General features: G+C 33.2%; 2 protein-coding genes across 3 annotated transcripts; both read right to left on the reverse strand.

Annotated features, from left to right (window-relative positions):
* Positions 1-220: 220 nt before the first annotated feature.
* Positions 221-7,760, reverse strand: LOC128202859 (uncharacterized). The gene is made up of 7 exons (XM_052904019.1): positions 7,706-7,760; positions 5,886-6,068; positions 5,153-5,295; positions 4,270-4,327; positions 3,267-3,322; positions 2,338-2,479; positions 221-1,242 (listed from the first exon to the last, which is right to left on the reverse strand). Exons 2-7 carry the CDS (start codon positions 6,055-6,057, stop codon positions 1,067-1,069), a joined length of 747 nt encoding a protein of 248 aa, XP_052759979.1. The 5' UTR covers positions 6,058-6,068; positions 7,706-7,760; the 3' UTR covers positions 221-1,066.
* Positions 7,761-9,859: 2,099 nt separating this feature from the next.
* On the reverse strand, positions 9,860-12,819 carry LOC128202876 (uncharacterized). Of its 2 annotated transcripts, none has more exons than XM_052904047.1 (3): positions 12,715-12,819; positions 11,204-11,428; positions 9,860-10,601 (listed from the first exon to the last, which is right to left on the reverse strand). In XM_052904047.1, the coding sequence occupies exons 2-3, from the start codon at positions 11,364-11,366 to the stop codon at positions 10,252-10,254; spliced, it is 513 nt and encodes a 170-aa protein (XP_052760007.1). In that variant the 5' UTR covers positions 11,367-11,428; positions 12,715-12,819; the 3' UTR covers positions 9,860-10,251. The 2 variants fall into 2 exon arrangements, with proteins under 2 accessions (XP_052760007.1, XP_052760005.1); XM_052904045.1 differs by lacking the exon at positions 12,715-12,819 and adding an exon at positions 12,464-12,699.
* Positions 12,820-13,050: the final 231 nt, after the last annotated feature.

Here is a 13,050-nt window from a genome sequence, read left to right on the forward strand (position 1 = left end):
ACAAGACATGTTATTTACTTACTCAGTCTTACAAAGACACCTATGAAGTTTCAGGGATGTATGTGCAATACTTTACATGAGACGCAAGACCTCTAAACTATTTTTAACTACGTCAAGTGCAATAATTCTTGTAAGGCAAAGAAGTTGTCTGGTTAGCGCAGTTGCTAGCACTTAAGATACACAGTTTTGTTTTGAACGGCACAGGAAAAAAGAATACATATTGAAAAACTTAACATTTATTGAATACAACTCTTACAACAGTATTACAATCATCAGGGTTTGTGATTCTACTTTATATTGTCAAACAATAGCAGAGTTTTCAGCTGACATAGGGTGCCAAATCCAGTTTAATGACCAAATAGATTTGACGTTGACAACTTTTTATTAATTTTTGTTGAAATGAAGTCATTCTACTTATTTCAAAATCATTTTGTAAAATCACAGCAAAATAAAGCATATTCTGACTGACAATTTAGAATGATAATTAACAATAAAAATCTTATCCAACTGTTCAGAAGGTTTCATTATTGCAATATCACTTCAAAGAGGCTTTATTTATCTATGTTATGCAAGAAGACATATTTACATAATAAAATTTACAAGTTAAATACATCTCATTCAATATATCAAAGTATATGTATTTCCAAGAACAGTGTCTTTTGATATATCACCCTTCTGGGAATGAAGCTGGGGCTTTTCTGAATGGGGAAAAATGTATCATTTCAACTAAAATCTGGATATTTCATATTTGTCTTAATATAAACAAGATTCTTTAAAAAAAATAAAAGAATGTTATAAAATTTTGTTTCTGGATACACAAATGTTTCCATAGAAAATGTGGTTCATTTTTTTTCAAAGATTAAAGTACTACTGGGTATTTGTTTGTCAATATTGAAGTTGGGAAATTCACTTTTTATTTTGGGGAAAAGTGTATGTTTTAGAGAAAAAAGTGTATTTATTAGCCACTCTTTCTTTATTCTGTTTTAAATAGCATTAAAATCAAAATAATAAATAATTTAGTTTTAGTACTATTAAAAATTAATCACTTGTCTGTAGCACTATTTTTTCACTTTCTTGATTTGAAAATATCAAATCCAAAAAGTTTATTGAAGAAACCAGCTTCTTCAGCATCCATCCCTGGCTGTGGAGGTTTAGAGGTTATTCCTGACCCCTGGGACTGGCTAGGCTCTGGGGGCATTATGGCGGGTGGGGAGTCATTTTTTAGTAGGGTCGGCACATCACCTTTGAAAAGAAATAAAAAATATAATTAATTATATAGTGCACTATGGAAATAATAAAAAGTGATATAGCATCAATCTCCCATCCCTGTGTAGGGGGTTTAGAAGTGAAACTTTATCCCTGGGGCTGGCTAGGTTCTGGGGGCATTATTATGGTCGGAGAGTCAATTTTCAGTAGGCTTGTTATATCACTTTTGAAACAAACAAAAAAGAATATAATGATATAAATTGTGCAATATGGACATATTAAAAAGTGAAACATTGTATTTATCACTGGCTCTTGATAAGTATAAGTTATTCCTAATCCATGGGGCCATTCTCATTTATCAGAGGTTTGATAATGAAAAATCCAATGCATAGTATCATCATTCTGGTGAACGAGAATGCCATGGGGCTGGCTAGGTCTGGAGGTATTACTGTGAAGTGGGTGGAAAGATTATCTACGATAATTTGGGAGTTTCTGACCTTTGAAAAGATATATAGAATATAATTAATTCAATAGTGATATATCATTTATCCCTGTTTTAGCGGTGAAGGTGTGGTTCAAGATCACTGGGGCTCGCTAGGCTCTGGTGGTATAACACCAGGGGGAGTCATTTTTAAGTAGGCTGGGCTTATCATCTGTGCATAGAAAGTATTACATCTTGACTAAAAAACACTTAATCTGACTTGGAATTTAGGAGAATCTTCTCTAAAATTGGGCGAAAATGTCTCTATCTGTGACATTGTAGATTGTTAAAATTTTAGAGAGTTTTATATTCGCGAATTTCCATGAGTTGACCAGATCGCCAATTGAAAACAGTGAAGATTAAGTTATTAAGCTATAATTCTTTTTACACTGTTGTCCAGGTAGCACACTTGCTCCTCTTCGAGCATGTGAGTTTGGTTTGTGGACAAAAAAACGGACAAGTTGGGTTCCTCCTGCTACTCTGGTTTTCACTACAACACTTGACCACACTCTTGCATAAAACCGTGTCAACAATAGTGATTAATAAAATGAGTAATACCATGTTTCACAATCGTTATAATTAAATAAGTTTAAACTCATTTATTAAGTAATTGTATGACAAATTTTAAGTAATCGTGAAAGCTTACTGACCAGCAGCTGGTCTATCACACGTTGTGTTTGAGGTCATCACCCCGTTTTTGTCCGTGTGAGTGACGGTCGTACAAGTGCGGCCATTTTCCGTCACTTTCTCAATTTTTTCAACGGTACCATCTGCTAATCTCTTAATGCTGGTCTGAATATGAGAATAAATAATGTAAATCCATTATCAAATGATAGACATTACTTTTATCAACAAATAAAAACTACCTAGTAATGGTCTGAACAAATTAATGAACGCTTCAAAATGAAATGATTACCTTTTTTGTCTTTCTTTTTTGAAAATAAAAACAACACAATTATCAAATTTGAGATCTTAATTTTGTCACAAAATATGAAGTAAGAGAATATTTTTAAGTGATAATATTTTCAATTTCGGCTTGAAATATCGTAACATTTTTTCATGTACAAACATTACAATAGCCGTAATACTTCATGTATGAATTCATAGATACATGTATGTTGAATATTTCTTACCATTTTGTTAATAATTAAAATAAATGGATACACTAGTCTTAATAATAATTATGTTCAACCCTACTGCACAACAAAACAGGTGCATTTTATCTAAAAGCCTACATGTATAAATAAATTATATATTGCATAATCTCCGATTTGACTGACAAAAAAAGGTTTGGTAGGTCAGGATTTTCTTTTTCTTTTTATCTTTCAAGTAAGTTATATCTGAACATCATGTTACCACTGAAAACCGTCCCCATTTTTCTGGATACAACTAAGTGTAAAACCCATTCAAGAATATATTGAAATGTGTCTTAAAAGGAGGAAAATAAAACCACAGTCAGAAAAAATTGTCTGCAGGCAAAAATTAATAAAAGTTTGGTGCAAACAAATGAGGTAAGTTGCGAAAACATAAGCGACTTAGCCTCCACTACATTTAACAAGTATCTATTTTAAAAATATACCTGGCTCATTCTGCTTGATCCAAAATGAAACCCTTGCGACTGGCCGAAGTTGGGTCCTGAAAACATTGTATAAGTAGTTGTTATGGCACCCATATCCAGAGTTATTGAAACTATACACAAGCAATTTAGCATCAGTGTATAGTTTTATTCATGAGGGTAGTGGGTGATATAATTGTCTTTTACCTCGTTGTCAAGGACAATGTTCAATAACTAGCATGCAGTATAAGTGAATAGCATTGCAATTTATCAGCACACTTGTTACTGAACGGTTAAGCTCCGCCTACTTGTTATGGTTACGATATAAGAGTAAAGGTATAGAAAAAGAACACCCTCTCAAATATGGTTAATTTTTTTATATATTGAACTTCTGAAAGTGACCATGGCAGTCACAATTTAAAAGCTGGGGTTTCATGATATACCAGTGCCAGTAGATCAAGTTTTGAAGCAAAACTTTACTGCAATACACAATAAACTTAACAAGTATTTGGCCGTATTAATGTTATTTTCCATTTCAATGCACAATAACAGCATTTCAATGCACAATAACAGAGAACCAGTTGATACTCTTGTTTACAGTGACAGTACATTATACCTACGGTAGGGATTGAAAATCGGTCTAACATCAAAATCAATTGTAAGAAAAAAAATACAAACCATTTTGATAATTTTTCATTTATGTAATCAAAAGTTCATAAAAGCTTTAAGAAATGTGGTATTAATAAACAACACGCTGAATTTAAGTGTTAAAAATGACCTCAACTGTGAATTATCATGTAATAAAAATAAGTACCAGGGGTACTGTGTTTTTGTTAATCCAAAAGTAATTTTTCCAATGAAAGATTGAGATTATTAGCTTATTATGCAAAATAATTAATTTTGTTGTTCGAACACTTTTTCTCTATTTTAAGAAAACACTGCCACATAGAGATTCTAGATTCTCAGATTACGCAATAATTTTTTTTTATCAATGTTCAACATAACTCAAACATCGTTTTATCCCTACCGATCTGTGGACTGGCGAAAACAATCCTACTCTCTGATCCTGGAGAAAACACCTCTTTCTGCGAACAAAAAGAATCAATTTCACAAAATTATAATAAACAATAATCCCGATACAATTGTCAAACCATGGGCAAAATATTTTTTGTAAATTGCAGTATCTCAGTATAAAAAAACTAGAACGTAAAAAAAAAAAAAATAGCCTTTATAAATGTGTTTTTTTCAATAAATAGCTACATAGCCACTTATTTCCAAGTTAAAAAGGGGCAAAATATTGCTTATATTTTATTTAACTCTTCACAAACCTTTTTTTTTTTTAGTCATTAAAGTCCAATGAGTTAACATAAAAAAATACATTAAATTTTTATTTTTTATTTTGTTTTATCAAGCTATTGTGGGCCCCTTTTAACACGTGATAAATTGCGTCATAAATGGCTTAATGCTACGTCTGAAGGCATTATTTTGCTTCGAATGAAGACTTTAAAGAAATATTACATCACTATTCCTATACCATTTTAATTGAAAAATGCGTACTCTATACCGCTTACCGAACCATGCCTTCAGTCTTTTACCAGAGTTTGATTGAGAGTTTAGTTTCTTGGAACACTTCAACAAAATTGTTCACAATACGGCCGTCTGATGGAGCACTGTCAAAACATTATTTTTGGAAACAGGTCTTCAAACTAAGGAAATAAAACTAGCATAGAATGCCCTTTGTTTTAATTAAAATGGTGTAGTAAAAGAAAAGTTATCATTAATTTAAGTTTATTTAAGTTTTCATTTTAAGCAAAATGTTGCCTTCCGATGTAGCATATATGACGTAATTTTTTGTGGCATACCATCACTGTTAAAACTGAGTTCAAAACCTATTAGGGTGTCAGTGATACCTGCTGATCTGCACATGGCTGACAGGGACTGGTGCTGGTGGTCCCCGACTGGCCATCATCGTCGGGGTCTTTTAGCATCATTTCTCTTGGGCTCCGTCCGTATGATGGGACACTTCCCCCTGGCCCTTCAGGGGTGTGAAAACCTGTAAACAATTCAGAAATTCAACAACAATATCAATATTGTTACACAACATTCTAAATTTTAAATAATAAAAAAAACACAAATAAGATGCAAAATTCTGAATGATAAAAACGTCAACATTTGTTGACAATTTACACAAATTTTACAATTTCTCAAAGGAGAGAATTAGCCGAAACTAACCGAATGCAAATAACGAGAGGAAAAAAGAAAAACAAATCGCCGGTTAGATTGATGATCAATTATGACTAAATGCAATTGATTGTCGCCGTTTCAGGTCCAAGGCCAAAAAAAAAAGGTTTGGTTAGGGTTACGTCCTTTTCAAAAACAGGTTGGGTAGGTAAGGTTTTAATTAATTATTTATTTCCTTTAATTGGGCTTTAAATAAGAATATTATTGTCATTATTGGAGAATAGTATTAAAGTAATCTTCTGCATAAAGCTTTTAAAGGTTTTAAAAACTACAAATCAAGACCCCCCCCAAAAAAAAATTTTTTTTTTTATTAACAACTGACTATAAAAAATGGTAGGGTCAGTGTCTATTTTGTAGGTAGGGTTGGGTTACCCAAACTAAAAATTTATTAGGCCTAATTACCCTGTGAGAAGAATCCTCTTGTGTCACCCTCAATGTCATCCATATTTCTACCCATGTTTGACATTTCTTCCATCACCTGTTTGAGCTCCTCGTCGAATGATCGGAAAATGTTTTGGAACATCCCGCCAAAGATCCCAAACCCGTGCGGGAAATCATCATCTTTTCCATCCATTGCTTATAAACCTATAATGATAATTAATAAAATATGGATACTTGGGTCAAGGGTGAGTTGCATTTGGGATTTTTGAGAGTACCACTTAACAGCACTCTTTACGGTAATACCAAGTAACAACTGCATAAAAGAAGCGCTAACCACTAAACAATCAAATTAGTTAACCCAGTGTTTTTTTCTCACTCTTAATTTTTCATTGGATATTGACTTTTCTTGCACAGAACTAATATGAAATAACATATAAAGGTAATACAGCTTGTTTATATGATCTTGTATAGACATTATTTGCTTTAACCCAGTGATTTTTGTGTGTGCAATTTACTGCCTTCTAAAAGCTGTTTCCCCTTGCAAAAACTGTCCAATTTTCCCCAAAATTTTATAAGTTTTTTCCCAAATTGATAAATGTAGATTACGTTAATAAATAAAAAGGCAAAGAATTTCTTGAAATATAAACAAAATCTGAAGTTAAAACATGTATGTTTGCCATTATATTAGCTATTATGGCCGGATTTTGAATTTTTCCCAAAGTCAACTTTTTTTCCCAATTTTCAAGGCATAGGCGGTAAAAATGATTAAAAAAAATAAATCACTGTAACCTGGAATCACAATCCGAAAGAATGGCTCAAAATTGGCGACAAAACAATTTGTTTGTGAGGGGTTTGCCATATAAAATATCATATTTTACTAGCAGATATAAAGTGTGGGGGGGGGGGGGGAATAAGTAACCCAATGCCCCCCCCCCCCCCACCATTGATGTATTTTTATGTCAATATTGGAGAAAAAGAATAAAAAAAACAATATATTGGACTAAAAATTGTTAAACTGTTCTTTCAGGAGTACTATCAAATAAATTCTGGTTCTGAGGGAGGGGCACCTGACTAAGGTATGCCCTCTCTAACGTCAAATCCAGAACCCGCCCCTGATATAATCTGCATGTATCCATGAACACTTATTTGAACTACTATGCTATGATATGTATGTATGAATGTATGTATTTCTTTAGACATTGCGGTCAAGGATAACCCATGAAAGTGCAAGCACTATTTTCCAAAGGGGTCCTTTGTTTTTGCTGAAGGGACAGCATTCTTAAGAGTCAGTGGTGGGATACAAGGAAGTCTGGGTGCGATATCCTAGCTCATTTTTCGAAGAGACCCCTTGGTTCTTTTACGTGCTAGGGGTAAAGCACCAATACACGAGGTATTAAACCAGTACGGAGTACACCACTTTTCCAAGCACTACCAAGCAAGTTACTTGTACCAACTTTAAACGTCTATTGGTATGACGCGGCCAGGGATCGAACCTACAACCTCCCTTTAAATAGGGGGATGCTTAGCCACTAGGCCACGGAGACGGTAGCATCCCGTTACATGGCATTTGGTTGTTGGCGCTTGATATTAATTTTTTTGAAGTGACCATAATCTAACCTGGTATCATAAGATTGAGATTGCGTTTTAATGCTTTGCTGAACGGATGATGTTCCAACAAACTTTAGTTTAGCAGATGTTCACTTTTTGGTAGGTAAGAAGGGAAAATATTCGGAATAAATAAAATAAAATAAGCATCCAGAACGGTATGTTAACTAGCTTGTTGATCATCAATTACAAATAAGGATAAAAATATTCTTAGAATAATCTTACGCAATATTTACCTCAAATGATCTATTTTGTCTTTTCTTGACTTTTCTTTAATCTATGTCTTTGAACGCTGTATTTAAAGTAGTCAAAACGGCGTAAAGCAAACGGCCCGTTTGTAGAATAACCATTCAATGCGGTTTAAATTAAGCTTACCCACAATTTATTAATAAAGACATCATATTATATATTATTTATTTGTGATTTTTATAGAGTCGTCTTTCATTGAGTGTCTATTAAGAATTTTACCTCGTATATTCAACATGAGTTTGCCCTGAAGTGCGACCACAGTGGCGGGCTTGACTTCTGGTAATGGCGTTTTTAGTATTGACAAATATGTGCTGTGACCATGCTCAAAGCCATTGCTCATCATAAGAATAATTAAAAGTTATGATAATCTTATTTAAAAGTTTTTCACGTTGCATTTCAGTATATGTATTCTATACACAGTGTGGCGCAACCATTTTTCCCCCGGTTTCGCAGCCGACCTTAATTATTTTGCACCATTTTTTTCATTGCCAATGTAAATGTAACTTGACAAAGATGCGACGGTGTCTTATGTGAAAATAAAATTCAAGAAATTAATCAGTGAAATAAAAGTGATATTTCACTACTTCAAACATTGAAAATATCAATTTGATAATTTTCACTGTTTTAAAAGTTTAGCCAATTTTCAAGTCCAACTCAAAATTCAGCGCGTACAGGGCTGGGACAAAATTTCAAACGTCGTCATTTCCAAAATTGTCATTACGTTGGCATACAATTTGGTGCGCTATTCTACAAATGCAATTAAATGTCATTTAATATCCTTTTTATTCATATAATAGAAAGAAAATGTTTATGTCAGTGTAAGATTGCAAAATATTTCTCCTCGTTTACACCAAAAGTGAAAATATAACTTTTGGTGCTCACTAATAGTTTCATATATTTTCTCTCAAAAAAGTTATTTAGACATTAATGTCACTTAATTGTTTGTTTACATCGATTGTGACCCGTGATGACCCATGTGAGAACCCCTTCAAGTCACGTGATTTCTTACTCTGATAACGTTACTGCACACTTCCTGGTTGATTTTCTAATATTTCCGCCTAATAGTTTTCAAAAGCATACTTTTGTAGTAACAATAACATCTTTATTTTCAGAAGTTAACACAATACGATACAAGTAGTATAAAATACATACAGAAATATTAAATACAGCATACACAATATAGCCACTATCATATGACCATCCATATGAAACAAAAATCAATGGTTACATACCAGCATTTACTCGTGGAATTTGAACAACAATAACATGGTATACTTGCACTTTAAAGTTAAAAATAGCAGGTTATTTAAAGATTACTTATTTGACATTCATACCAGAAGTAATATAACAAACAAACATACAAACTAAAAAGCAATGACATGCACACAAACTAGTGAATGTACAGATAATATGAAATGTAATACTGATGTATGGGAATGATGAATTTGAGCAAAACATCACATTAAAACAGGACTAAACTATTTATCGTTAAATATCTTTCCGTCTAATAAGGTAAATACATAAAAAATACTTATAAAATGCAACTCGCCTTGTTTATATATCTAAACTATCAAGTTATCGTTTAATATATTTCCATCTAGAAAGAGAAATACATAAAAATACTTATAAAATGGAACTCGCCTTCTATATCTATCTAAACTATTTATCGTTTAATATCTTTCCATCTTATATGATAAATACATAAAGAATACTTATAAAATGGAATTCGTCTTCTATAGCTGTTGGTTAACAGCATTATTATTATCTACCGGGAATGTTCAGAATTTCTTCAAAGGAATATACGTAAGCCTTTAGGTAATATATCCCCAAAATTTCATATTCAATGTCAATTTAATTTCTTTATACAAAAAAAAACATGGTTATCTAAACAACTTTTGCCCTAAAACAATTGATTATTCTAGTTTTGATTCACACAAAAATGACTTCTTCACATCAACATAAAATGTTGCAGACAAACGATTGATCCTAAACATAGTGATATTATTTTCTTTTTTTTTATAATCTCCTTTTTTGTATTTCGCAATTTACATCGTTTCTGTATTAAATAATTCATTAAATATTCTCACTTATATAGACACCAAATGGTCCAATAATCGGCAAATACAGTATTTCCCCAAAACAAACCTAGAACTGTCAATGCGAGCTATTAGGAGGGCGAAAATACATCACTTTAGATGGTTTAAATAATAAACGCAACAAACATGTTGCTATCATGCATGTTGCTGTCTCATCTGTGTTTCCCCGTTTAAAAATAGCGCATAATGGTTTCCCAGTTTAACTCTGTTAATGAGTTTAGATAAATAAACCGACGCTCTGATTTACGTGGTAGACAACCCCAGTAAATTTTGAATTCGAAAAATGCGCAAAAACTGCAAAAGATTCATGTGTCGTAAGCAATGTGATAGATCAGTAAGTACGATTCAATGCGTTGTACACAATGATGTCAATTTTATGTAAGTCTTTGACAATTTTCTTTTTCTTTTGCAATTGTATCATCTGGTGTCTAGTCCCTTTAACAACACCAGCTATAGATTAGTACCAATAAATGTAACAGAGTCAGCACAACCGTGAACGGAAGTGTCGGTCGTTGTCCGCCATTAGTCAATGGTGTAGTTGTAGTCCGATACGTGCTTGTAATCCTTCGGGTGGTAGGCGGGGGTTTGGTTTTGGGTTCCACGGTGTAGCATTCCTGACCTTGGTAAGTGACTGAGTCAAACCTGCGAGTCAGCCGGTCAAAGGCGCCAACATTGACGGTCTGTGACTGGATCTCATTCAGGTGTGAAATGGGCGTGCAGTGGTCGGTCTGGCCGGATGAGAGGGAGCCACATCGTCTTGACACGATTTCAATAATCATCTGGGCATCTGGAGATAGGAAATAAGCCAATTATAATGAACATGAATGTCAAATACTTGTATTGTTCGTCTTGAAGAAGACTCTAAGTTTCGCCCCCTCTAACGTTAATTGCTGGAACCGCCCCTGGATAATAAACATGTTGTAGGGATGGTGTTCGAGATATTTTGACGTTCATGCAAGCTAGTCGCTTAGATTTATGGGTATCTTTTCTTTTTAGTTTTGCTTTTAATATTTTCAGTTATATTCCTTTTTGTCTTGAAAACAAAAATCTACAAAAATGTTTCCATTTTAACGATTCTAAGACATGAGATCCACTACCCATAACGATATGTCTCGTCCGAAGACGAATACTAACAGGATGCGGAATCACGTGACTCCAACGGGGTTCTCAAGTGGGTCACGACGGATCACAACCGATGTAAACAGACAAAAATGACGTTAATTTCTAAATGACTTTTTTTAGACTGTGCTATTTAGTGCATCTACGCGACGTGAGAACTATTTTAGATTTGCTTGTATTTTAATGATGCAATCATTGATAAAATATTTAACGTTGCATCTTTCTACAAAATTCCGTCAAGTTGAGTTATTATTGTTATTCAAAATTCACCATAATATCCAAGTCGTCTTATGCCCGTAGCGTTCACTGTGAGTGTTGAACTTGCACAAGCTGGGATATCACTACCCCAGGGATCGGAGCAGTACTGTCGGGAGGCTTTGTCGTTCTTGCAAGCGGCGTCAGTGAAATCAATGTCGCCAAGGACACTGCTCATCAGAGATTCTATCAGATCTGCTTTCACGAATCTGTATTGTATGTGGGTACATGACTGGCAATCTGAAAACATGACAAAAGGTTACTTACTGGTCACGAGATTTATGCATTGTATGTGCAAGAAAGTTATGTTATGAATACTTTTAAACCTAAATATTTAAAGATGCACTCTTACTCCCAAATAAGATTTACCACAATTAATAATATTGTTTTAATATTCAAAAAAGGATGAATAAATGTCGAAAACAATGGTTCTTATGAAGGATGCCGAGTAATTTGAAAGAAATGGGTTGAAAACACGGTATATCTACCATATGAGACCATAGTAGACCACAGTTAATCTTTTAGCATTCACCAATCATCTACTATTTTTGAGCTCTCTGCTATTTAATACACTGTTACAATCTTGTTATCAGTGATTAATATTTTCCATAAATGCATTATTTAGGAGGTAGTTAAAAGTGTATCAGTCAAATTTGTGTATGTATTGATTTTGAATAAGAGTGTCACTTTAAACAAATTTATACTGGCATCAGCATCGAATCGTGCACTCCAGTCTAAGTTTTGTATAGTAAACAAACGATCCCCTTCCCAAAATGATTTATTGCCTTACAAATATAAATTGCTTGTAACTACGGTTGAATACTTACACAAGTATAAGTAATCGTAATATTAATGAATAATATATATAATTAAAGTACTAATGATCCGATCAAATATTTTTTTCCTTGCACATGCAATGTGTATTTAAAATTTGTACGCGTATATATATCAATATAATCAGATGGATTTTGTTCGTACGTGATTATTTCTTTAAAAACGCTAATCGGAATATAGTCGAACGACCTAACAAGTCCCAATATAATATCGTATTTTTAAAGCGCACTTTCTAATAAATAATGTTAATACAAATCTTTGGTCAATATTCCACATAATATAATTTTATATTAGTTTAGGTATAAGTTTCTATTCTGACTTCTCACTTTAATGAGAGCTTTTAGCGAACGTGATTATGTTCATTGTTGATCATCAGTTAATTATACACAAGAAAGATTTCTCCTTTTTGTCAACAATTCAGAAAGCAAATAAGAAACTTGCCTAACGCAGACACCAATATTTCACTGGTACAGAACACACCAACAAAAATAATTATAATAAGGTTGTGAGAAAATCCATTGTATTTCACCATGTTAAATAATTTCTTTGAATGTGAAAGATTTTCAGCAAACTTCTATATATGAGCAAAATTTCCAAAGTATTTCGAAAGTATAATCTTTAAACCTCAATATTTTGAAAGCCCGATTTATAAACGGGGGCTGTCAAGTATTTCGAAAGAATTAACTTTAAACCTCAGTATTTTGAAATCCCGAATTAAACGGGAGATGTTAGATATTTCAACAAAGCTCTTCCTAGGAAGGTGTTTACATATAAGCCATTGTCTTACTACTCCTTAATCCTAAACGTATATCATGCTTATTTGTAAAATTTCTCACTTGATTGAAATAAGATGCTGTTTATACCAACTGGCGTTCCGCTTCCCCGCTTTTAGTGTATGCGCAGATACGTGATATCGATAGTAAACAAAACTGTTTGCACATTTAAAATGTAAACATGCTCTTGTTTACGGCTTGCAAACCGACAATGAGTAAATTGTTGTTATTGCTAATAAATGTGTTGTTCGATTC

The sequence above is a fragment of the Mya arenaria genome, chromosome 9, assembly GCF_026914265.1.
Source record: "Mya arenaria isolate MELC-2E11 chromosome 9, ASM2691426v1".
In the NCBI taxonomy this organism is placed as follows: Eukaryota; Metazoa; Mollusca; class Bivalvia; order Myida; family Myidae; genus Mya; species Mya arenaria.